This window comes from Argentina silus (genome assembly GCF_951799395.1).
Source record: "Argentina silus genome assembly, chromosome: 2".
Taxonomy (NCBI): domain Eukaryota; kingdom Metazoa; phylum Chordata; class Actinopteri; order Argentiniformes; family Argentinidae; genus Argentina; species Argentina silus.
The window spans coordinates 2,927,979-2,939,376 of record NC_139656.1 but is presented as its reverse complement, the minus strand read 5'-3'; the positions used below and the strand labels follow the sequence as shown (position 1 = coordinate 2,939,376).

Sequence of the window (11,398 nt, the reverse complement as noted above, 5' to 3'; positions counted from 1 at the left end):
CTGTACAGGGGGTAGTGGGGATGAAGAGGTCTTTAGGAGGGACAGTTAAGATGTAGCCTGAAGTGGGGCGTGAAAAGCCGTGATCGAGTTTTGTAGGTATGCGCTGTGCAATCAAAGTTTGCATGTCTTTATAACATGTAAATACATTGTTGATTTAATTTATTTAATGCATAATAATAGTGTATTTAAAATAAATAGCCTACCCTATGTACTACAAATAAAATATCAAAAAGGGGTATATGAGGCAGGCGCGCAAATATCGGATCATATTCTATATCAATTGTCATTTGTAAGTACAAATATAAGTACAAATATTTCTCAAATGGATACCGGTCAGACTAGACTGAAGCCCTCACTTGATTGGTCATCGCTCTGAAAAAGTTTGCCCTAATTTAAATAATATTCAGCCAGATTCAACAGTTTTCATCGTGCCGCCCAGCCTATTTCGCTTGCCCACGATCCCGTCATGCACTGCACATCAGCTCTTGTGCCTTCCAAAGAAAATGAATGGAGGCGATATATCCCCTTCCAAAATCGGATCTGGTGGATTTGCCCCATAAACCCAATCATCACCATGAAAAGGCAACATCTTGGCATGTGGATGTGGCCCAGTAACCACTTAGAATGATGGTCCAGAAGTGGGCCAGGTCTAATTTCCATTACTAAGCCAGGCCATTGCCACAAATAGGACAAACCTGGGCCACAACATTGATGAATATTGAACTTTGTTCCCTGTGCCAGAAGTGGACTGGCTCTGGTTGCCAACCTAAGCCAAATGCTCACCATGAAAATGCCAAATCTTAGCCAACATGTGGATGTGGCCCAGTTACCACATGGAATTATGACCCAGAAATGGGCCATATATGGTTACCACATCTAAGCCTTAAGCAACCAGACCTGGCCCATATCTGGACCATTTATCAAGTGATAACTGGGCCACATACCGGCCAAGGTCTGGCGTTTCATGGCAAAGATCCGGTTCAGGTATGACGGCCAAGTCAATTCACTTCTGGCCCAACAAAGTGGTACCTGGACCATATGCACATTCCGGCAAAGGTCTGGCCTTTTCATGGCAAAGATTAGCCGGCCCACTTCTGGCCCAGAGAACAAAGTCGTACTTCGGGCCACATCCGGATGCCTGGAGAAATTCCCAGTCAGCAGAGAAATTAAGGCCCAGATGTGGCCCACGTCTGTTTTCTACCGGCATCCGGATGTGGCCCGAAGTACGACTTTGTTCTCTGGGCCAGAAGTGGGCTCTGGCTGTCATTCCCAAGCTTTATTTTTGCCAAGAAAAGGCCAGACCTTGGCCAGCACGTGGATGTGGCCAAGGTCCCAACCATACTCAGACCAAAGATCACCCAGTAGCTACACAAACGTATCAGGGCCACATTCCTCATACCAGAGCTGGCCGCCAAATTGCCAACTCTCAGCCAGGGCTGGCCCACAACATTTGGACCAGGTCTGGCACATGTAATACTTGCCGTTTCTGGCACTCCAGCAGCGTTTTGGAAACACTGACTGGGGTGTGTTTGCCACTCAGGCCACCCATGACTCCCACACGGACATTGATTCATATGCCTCCTCTGTTTTGGATTACATCAATTCTAACATCAACAGTGTCACCACACTCAAGCGGATCACCACTTTCCCTAATCAGAAGCCATGGATGAACAGTGAGGTCCGACTCCTGCTGAAGGCACGCGACATTGCCTTCAGATCAGGGGATGCTCGGGCCTATAGCTCATCCAGGGCTAATCTGCAGAGGGGCATCAAAAAGGCCAAGCACAACCACAAGCTGAGGATAGAGGATCACTTCAGGAACAACTCTGACCCCCGACGCATGTGGCAGGGCATCCAGGCCATCACAGACTATAAACCAACTAACACCTCATCCCTCTCCGTTGACGCCTCCCTCCCTGATGAGCTGAACCACTTCTATGGCCGCTTTGACAGGGACAACAAGGAGGTGGCCATCAAGGCTGTGCTCCCTGCGGAACACCAGCCCCTCACTCTATCTCCCACTGACGTGTGTGCGGCACTGAGCAGGACTAACGCACGCAAGGCTGCTGGTCCTGATGGGATCCCCGGACGCGTCCTCAGGGCCTGCGCTGTGCAGCTGACTAAGGTTTGGACTGACATATTCAACCTGTCCCTAGCCCAAGCAGCTGTCCCCGCGTGCTTCAAAACCACCTCCATCGTGCCGGTGCCAAAACACTCCACTGCAACGAGCTTAAATGACTTCCGACCAGTGGCACTCACGCCCATCATCATGAAGTGCTTCGAGAGGCTGGTCTTAGCTCAACTCAAGACCTGCCTACCACCCACACTGGACCCCTTTCAATTCGCCTACCGGCAGAACAGGAGTACAGAGGATGCCATTTCAACGGCACTTCACTCCGCCCTGTCCCACCTCGACAAGACTAACTCTTATGTGAGAATGCTGTTTATTGACTTCAGTTCAGCATTCAACACCATCATCCCCTCCAAACTGATCTCCAAACTCAGGCAACTGGGCATCAACTCCTCCCTCTGCAACTGGATTCTGGACTTCCTAACCAACAGGCCGCAGTCTGTTAGGCTTCACAACCACACCTCCTCAACCCTCACCCTGAACACCGGCGTTCCACAAGGCTGTGTGCTGAGCCCCCTCCTTTACTCCCTCTTCACCTACGACTGCACACCTGTACATGGCTCAAACACCATTGTTAAGTTTGCAGACGACACAACGGTGATCGGTCTCATCAGCAACAACAATGAGTCGGCCTACAGGGAGGAGGTCCAGCACCTAACAGTGTGGTGCAACGAAAATAACCTGGCTCTCAACACCAGGAAGACCAAAGAGCTCATTGTGGACTTCAGGAAGTCTAAAGCTGGCGCACACACCCCCATCCTCATCAACGGGACTGAGTTGGAGCGAGTCACCAGCTTCAAGTTTCTGGGTGTCCACATCTCTGAGGACCTCTCCTGGACCCTCAACACCTCCACCCTGATAAAGAAGGCTCACCAGTGTCTCTTCTTCCTGAGGAGACTAAAGAAGGTACATCTGTCTCCTCAGATCCTGGTGAACTTCTACCGCTGCACCATTGAGAGTATACTTACCAACTGTGTCACAGTGTGGTATGGCAACTGCTCGGCATCTGACCGGAAAGCACTGCAGAGGGTGGTGAAAACTGCCCAACGCATCACCGGTTCCTCACTCCCCTCCATCGAAGCTGTCCAGGGCAAACGATGCTTGCGTAAGGCACGCAGCATCGTCAAGGACATTTCTCACCCCAACCACAGACTTTTCACCCCACTCCCCTCCGGGAGGCGCTACAGGTCTCTCCGCACCCGAACCAGCAGGTTCAGAGGCAGCTTCTTCCCTGCGGCTGTCACCCTGCTGAACTCGAACACTGCACCTACCTGACAACCTACTACCCCTGCAACCCCTGCAACCCCCCCCCCCCACCCGGACAATTGCACTGTCACTCCCCTCCCCTGCTCTTACTCAATACCACTGCTCTTCTGTACATATCTGTCCATACTGTTCATACTGTTCATAATGCACATATCTTTATATTTTTCTTAATACTACTGTTAATACTCTGCACATACTGTACATACCTGTTTATACTGTTCATACGGCATTCCATATTTATATTTATTCTGCTATCTACCTCATGTACTGTTAATACATATATACTGCTAGACTGCATTACTATACAGTTCATATGCTGCTACACTGTTCATACTGTAACTTATTTACTCTGCTATAATGCTAATGCTTACTCATATACTGCTCACACTGCACTACTTATATTATACTGCACTACTTACTGCTCATATATTGCACTACCTGTAAATACTGTTCATTGCACTTTCTGCTATTTTGCACTTCTGGTTAGACGCTAACTGCATTTCGTTGTCTCTGTACTTGTACTCTGCACAATGACAATAAAGTTGAATCTAATCTAATCTAATCTAATATGTGCCACCATGAGACCAGATGTGGCCCACAATTGTCTGCGGACTGCGTTGCTTTGGGTTGGATTGCCTAGTTATTGGGTCGGATTGCCTAGTTGCCGAGTTCAGAGATGTTTGGTGTTAGTCCAGTAGATAATCTAAAAAATACCATATTATTCACTTTTGAAAGTGAAATTGACACATTTGCATAATTTGGCGTTTTAGAGTCTCTAGCGGCACCAAGAGGTTAAAACATAAGACTTTTCTTGCTCTGGCAAAATGGACTGTGTGTCTAGATAGACAAGAGTTCAAGCAACCACCACAGACACAAAAATGTATCATCTTTGATGGCGAGCGCTGTGCTACAAATCTTGATTAATTTCAACGACAACTGCAGATTTTTCCCTTGTCTACATTTTACTGCACAACGATGGAAAACAGCTACAACCACCATTCAATTTGACTGAAAACAAAAAACTTGCTCTTTAAACATTATACAAAGCTGCATCAATGCAAATTAGGTACATTTGATTTCAATATTTTAAAGTTGTTTTGGAGTGTTTTGGAGCTTAAAAGAACAGTAGCATTTTAAAGTTCACCATAGAAAACCAGTGATTGTATCGTGTTAAAAGGACACATTTAAAAAAAAAAACCCCAAAAAACCCAGCTTTCGAGCTAATTAAGTTAGGCTATCCTTAACCTCCTTAAGACATGCTTTGCTAGTTCGGAAAGCCTGGGGAAATCCTTTGCAGAAAGTAGATACAAAGGGGTGGAAACCCATATGAAATGAGTGACACAATCAGGACATGTTAAACCAATGAAATGTCTTGGGTGGAGCTCCAAAAAAACTGAATTCAGTGTACCTTCAGCTTTTCTTAAATTTCATTCAATATTGCAGGCTAGCATAGGCAACAACTCATCTCTGCAAAATGAAAAAAATTTGGAATGTAACATTCAATGAAATTACGAGCACATCTCTTATTGTTCCGTCTAGTTCAATCCAAGACCGATCAGCTAATCAAACATTTTGCAGACCGTGAGAACAACAGGGTTTGGAGGCTTAAGCCTAGTCTGTGAAACCGGCCCTAAATCTTCCATATTAAGTCAACGAACATTTAAAGTCTATGGGATTTGACCTGTAGGTGGCGATACTCACTCACATGAGGCCCAGCTAAAATGGCACTATATCAGGTTTTGTTGAAACGGACCTTGATAACATTTGTCATTCTTAAAGGACCTACACATTTTCACTGTACTACAGCATGCTGTATAACGACCTGCAGGGATTGTGGAACGATAGTGTTTCAAAGTAATAACTCCCCACCAATGTCTTGAAAGAAAGAAAGACTGTTTATTTGCCATGCAATCAATTCACATCAATTGTTGGAATGGGTCTTTTTGCACAATAACTTAAACTAAAACTGGATATGATGCCAGCAACCCTCCAGTCACCAGCTCACATCCAGATCCCTCCTGGAGCGGGGATCGAACCAGCATATTGCATATTGCAACTAGCATATTGATTTATCCTGGCCAGTATGGCCACTCTGTTGTGATATTGTTGCTTGATACAGAAATTAGGCAAATCAAAACTATCCCTGGCAATTATTTATTATTGACATGTCAGGATCTTATCTCAATGGTCTGGATAGCCAATTTCGTGATGGAAGCAATCTAGTACCAATGGCTAGTATAAACAAATCCAACAATTTTGACTTGTGGCCACAGGGGAGCCATATTTCATGTGTAGCTCCTTTATGAGTGACAGTACACTACTTAGCCTGGTTGTCTCAGGTTGTTTTTCCCAAAGTTATATTTCCCCAAGGACGAGTGACATCATTGTTATGACTCCCATGTTTACATGTTACAGAGAATATACAGGACTTGTCATCATGTTTGGAGTTTTAAATAAAAGGCTGTTGCTGTTTTTGCAGTCAGAGTGGAGGGGTGGGAGAGCACTGAGGAAGCTTGCGAGGCTAACTCACCTTCTCTGTTAGTTTGGTATTTCAGTCTCTCTTACAGTATATTAACGAATATTATTTTCATTGTATGTAATAATCATTATTACACAGTATGTTTCTTGAGGTAATTTTTTCCACATCTTCTTCCCTCTCCTTTAGGCTCTGAGACCCCCTTCAGATGGAGAACTACACATACAATGAGTACATTCTACAACTGGAGGGGTTAAAGGTCACCCACCAGTCCTCCTACCCTGCCTTCATCATCCTCCTTTTCATCTATATCTTCACCATGGTGTCTAACGTCACCATCATAGCGCTGATCTCCATGGAGAGGAGCCTGCACCAGCCCATGTACCTCCTCCTCTGCAACCTGCCGCTCAATGATGCTCTGTCGTCTACTACCATTTTGCCTCGAATTCTCAGTGACATTTTCATAGACAGCGCAGACCGGTATATCAACTACATAGAGTGTGCCGTCCAGGCATTCTTTGGCCATTTCTTCGGCACCTGCTCGCACACAATACTTATGATCATGGCCTTTGACAGGTACGTGGCCATCTGCAACCCCCTGCGGTACGCTACAATCATGAACAACAGAACGGTGGTCACACTAATTGTGGCTGCCTGGGGGGTGGCCTTCACTTTAATTTTCATTCTTATAGTCCTCAGCATCCGCCTGTCACGCTGCAGGGCGAGGATCGTCAACCCTTTCTGTGACAACGCCTCACTTTTCAAGCTCTCCTGCGAGAGCCTGCTCATCAACAACATCTACGGCCTGTTTATCACCGTGCTCGTCTTTAGTGCCTCCATGGGGAGCTTGACGCTGACCTACCTGAAGATCACAATGGCGTGCTTAAGGAATAAGAACAGGGTGTTGAACAGCAAAGCCTTGCAGACATGCACCACACACCTGGCCGTGTATGTCATCATGCTGGTGTCAGGCTTCACCATTGTCTTCCTGCACCGGTTTCCTCAGTGGTCTGACCATAGGAAATTGGCCTCCATGATGTTTAATGTGGTTCCGCCTGCACTCAATCCTCTCATCTATGGCCTGCAGATCAAAGAGATCAGACAAAGAATTTTTCACATGTTTCATAAGAATAAAGTGACTATTTGATGATTGAAGTAATGTTTGAAATGTCTTATCCAGCTTGGTCCAGGGCCTTTAGTGAGAATATCAGCCTCAAAGACAGACTGTTGGTTCACAATGCCAGGGCAACATGCTTGATCCTAGCATAAAATGGTTGGGTACAATATTTTGAAAATGTATTCAGTAACTGTATTCAGTATTCAGTAACATGGCTCAAAATGTATTCAGTATTCATGTAACTTTTAGAAAAGTTGTTTATACATGTACACAGAAGCATTAAAGGGACACTTCATCGATTTGTGACCTCAAATTGAATAGGAAAAATCCTTGGTGAACAAATTTTATGGCTCTGGTTAAAAAAAAACTTGCTAGCACTGAATATTACACTCACCGGCCACTTTATTAGGTACACCTGTTCAACTGCTTCGTAACGCAAATATCTAATCAATCAATCACATGGCAGCAACTCAATGCATTTTGGCATGTAGACATAGTCAAGACGACCTGCTGAAGTTCAAACCGAGCATCAGAATGAAAGGTGATTTAAGTGACTTTGAACGTAGCATGGTTGTTGGTGCCAGACGGGCTGGTCTGAGTATTTCAGAAACTGCTGATCTACTGGGATTTTCACGCACAACCATCTCTAGGGTTTATATAGGATGGTCCGAAAAAGAGAAAATATCCAGTGAGCGGCAGTTCTCTGGGCAAAAATGCCTTGTTGATGCCAGAGGTCAGACCAGAATGGCCAGACTGGTTCGAGATGATAGAAAGGCAACAGTAATTTTAGATTTTCGCTTTACAGTATATACCTGTCATATATAACATGTCAGATTGGCTACTTATGCACATAACATGGTTTTTACTCCATTAATTACACAGAAAAACCCCCCGATTTGTGATGTAGAATACATATTTACAGTTATTTGTCAGTCAGTCTAGTTAGTATAGTTAGCTTTCTGACTATAGTCACTAGTGACTTATACAGTAGTGGCAAATTATTTGCCTTACTGAGTCAGTCAGTTTCCAAGTAACTAGTTAAAGGTTGCTCAGCAACAGTAAATGAACTATTTTGCGTTTTGAGTATATAATTTAGTAAATACAATGCTGTTGCTGTTTTGAGCTTCCCTAAAATATATGGAAAGTGATCTGGCTATTTTTGATAACATCTAGCAGCAGTTTATACCCGTAATGTTTAGCTTTTAATCAACAATCACAATTGATTGTTAACAGAAGTGCTTTATTAAACACAACATACAATGTGCTTCTCGCACATTCAGTCCCAGAGCCAACTTCCTGAGTTCCATAAATGAAGTCAAAAACCCATTAACAATTACCAGTTAACAACCTACGCCCATTGCTATCAGGGCGGGCAATATCAAGAACATAACAACCCTCCTTTCCTTTGGGGATTAAAATATAAACAAAGTATTTTGAACTGTATGACTGTCAACCAGTCAGAGGTTACTTTTCAAAGTCATTAAGATGTGCTGGTGGACCCCTATTCTCTCAGACAGGGTACCTCCTGACAGGAGAAGGAGGTTCTGGGGGAACACGGGTTGGTTCTATGTGCTCTGCTATCTGGTCCATGCCATGGTCAGTATTACCCATTCTGCTTGCCATGTTGTGTGGTTTGTGCAAGGCAGTTTTATGACTTGGAAGTGAAAGGAGTTTCTGGTAATGACATGGTTGTTGTGAGCTGCTGTGACCATGGGTCCTTTGATTGCTACCACCTGGTATGGTGTTGGATTGAATGGAGTAGAGAGTTTCCCTTCCTTTCTTTGACGACAGAGAACTGTGTCACCCACTTCAGAACAGAGTCTCTTGTCACCATACTCGTTCATCTTCTGTTTGGCTGCAGCGTTGGCACAGCGAGTGTGTCATCAGTCTGTCTGTTGATGAGACGGCCAGGTAGCTTGATCCTCATTAGCCTGCCGAAGAGCACATCAGCTGGAGGCTGTTGAGCAGTGTGGTGTAGCACGATAGTTACGAAGGAAGGTGTACAGTACCTGTTTCCATCGAAGCCGCGCCATGTGGGATGGCTTTCTCAAGAGTGTGCATGAAATGCTCCGCCTCAGCATTCGCCTGAGGCCAAGTGGAGTGATTTTCCTGTGTTTGAATCCTAGATATTTTGCAAAGTCAGAGGGAAACACATTTTATGGTGTTTGGCGAACTTCAGTGATTTGTACATGTATTAAACAACTCCATCTTAAAATTAAAATTTCTGCTCTGGGGTGGGCAGGCTAGTTATGGCTACTGGGCTGGCGACAGTGTTCATAGCTAGCTAGTTGATTGATGACTTGCGAGTAGAACATTATCATCGCTCCTCTGCCTTTGCGACAGCCAGCAAATGCACACAAGCTTAGTTTGGTTGTCAAGTGAACGTTGTTGTGTTTGACAGCTGTGTTGTCATCATCGTAAGATAACGTTAGCTAGCAGCAAATAGGCAGAAAAAGAAAGAGTATGAAAAGAAAAGGGAGAGGTCGTTCTTGACGACATGGAGGAAAGGAAGGGAGGCTGGCTCTGTACTGGTGGTGAAATGATGTGGTGCTCTGCTTGTAAAGCAGCAGGGAAAAAGGGCTAGCTTTTGGTTTTAGTTTTTGCTCACCTTGTTATTTGCCAAACTTGTTACACTGTTTCTGTTCCAACCTAATTTAAAAATTGTAAAACATTCCTGGAACATTGTACTCTGTACTAGTGAAATAAATGAGTATGTATCTACATAAATTATCAAAGAAAGAGTGCTTTGCCAAGATTTTTGAATGCCTTTCTCTGACTCTTGACTTATTCTGATAATAATAAGTCTTTCCCATTTGAAAACAAATACAGGTCTATATCTGCTGTGCGCTCACCTAGCAGATATAGACCTATATGTGTCCACCTCGCATATACGACTACATAAGCTGGGCTAGTAACATCTTAGCCAGGCTACTACCAATTCCTGTCTACTAGCCAGGCTGGCCAGTGCCAAAAATCTCTAAGTTCCATCCCTGGACAGAACACACCTGATTAAGAAGAAACACCTGTCAAGCCAATTTTCCAATACTACTAGTTCCCTGAAATAGGGGGACTATGTATAAAAGGGATGTAATTTTGAAATGGTGAAAATGCTGAAAAAAGAAAACATCGAATTAAAGCTGAGAATCTCTACTTTAAACTCATAACATAATGTGTTTGATTCCAAATCCAAACTGTTAGAGTAAAGTATAGAGCTAAAAGAAGACAACATGCTTCCTCTTTCCAATAATTCTAGAGGGCACGGTACCAAATATGTGAATTTGTAATTTGGGTGAACTATCCCTTTAAAATGTTTGAAATTGTGTTGTGTATGCCCAGCATAAAGCCCGGCAGATCCTGCTCAATCATTGTATCCCACCCATTTTCAAATATTTCTGGCTCACCTAACTATGTTTGGGCCACATGCCTCCTGCCTGATGCCACCTAACTATTCATTCCCACCGATTTTAGAAGAGGTTCAACCAACTCAGTACAATATTAGGGCCATACACTAGATTTGGCCCCATGCCAAATTTGGCCCCATCCTTGATTCCCAAATCTCTTTTTTTTTCCAAATCTCTCTAACACCAATTAATTGTCAAATGTGGCCCAGCTACTATTATTATATACTAGGAATTTATTAGGGCCATATACTTCATGCCAGAGCTGGCCCACGATGGAACTTGCCAACCCTCCACCAGCCTGGCATCTTGAACACTAAAATTGGCCCAGCAACAAAATAAACTTGTTAGGGGCACATACCTCATACCAAAGTTGTCCCATATGCAAATGGCAATTTTTCCCTAATGCAGATCTACCCTTGTCTGGCCTGATTTAGCCTATATGACACCTAACATTGTCAGGACTAAGCCAAATGTGCCAGCAAAATGCCAGTTCTCGCCCAAACCCCCTTGCAACTGTATCTTGCTCATTGTGTGATTGAAAATTAACACAAATACACTTCATAGGGTAGCCGAAGTTGACTCTGGCATCTGTATATCTGTCATGTATTTTACTGTACAGTTGAAATGCTCTATTCATCCATACAGGGGAGCTTATATAAAGGAGCATTTTTAGCCCTGATTCCTGATGGCCTTAAAATGTTGCTCAATCCAGACTTTGAAGGTGTCAGTGAATGTCTCCTGAATGCCGCAAATAAAGATAATATATTGATATGCTGAATTCTTTATTAAAACCTACTGACTCTTTATTAAACTTACTGATAGTAATACATGACAGATTTACAGAAACCTATAGGGTCAACTTCTGCTAGTGATGGGACTGAGACTGCAGTCCAAGCAGTGCCCAGCAGTAACAATGAGCGGATCCTATTAACTTTTAATGAATAGCTTCATATTGTCACATAAAAAGGGGTTAACATTTTACTGGTTATTCTTTCATAAGACAAACA

At 43.8% G+C, this 11,398-nt stretch overlaps 1 protein-coding gene across 1 annotated transcript; it reads left to right on the top strand.

Annotated features, from left to right (window-relative positions):
* Positions 1–6,081: 6,081 nt before the first annotated feature.
* LOC310821832 (olfactory receptor 51I2-like) lies at positions 6,082–7,020 on the top strand (the record flags this gene model as incomplete). The annotated part of the gene is made up of 1 exon (XM_083694074.1): positions 6,082–7,020. One exon carries the CDS (start codon positions 6,082–6,084, stop codon positions 7,018–7,020), a length of 939 nt encoding a protein of 312 aa, XP_083550200.1.
* Positions 7,021–11,398: the final 4,378 nt, after the last annotated feature.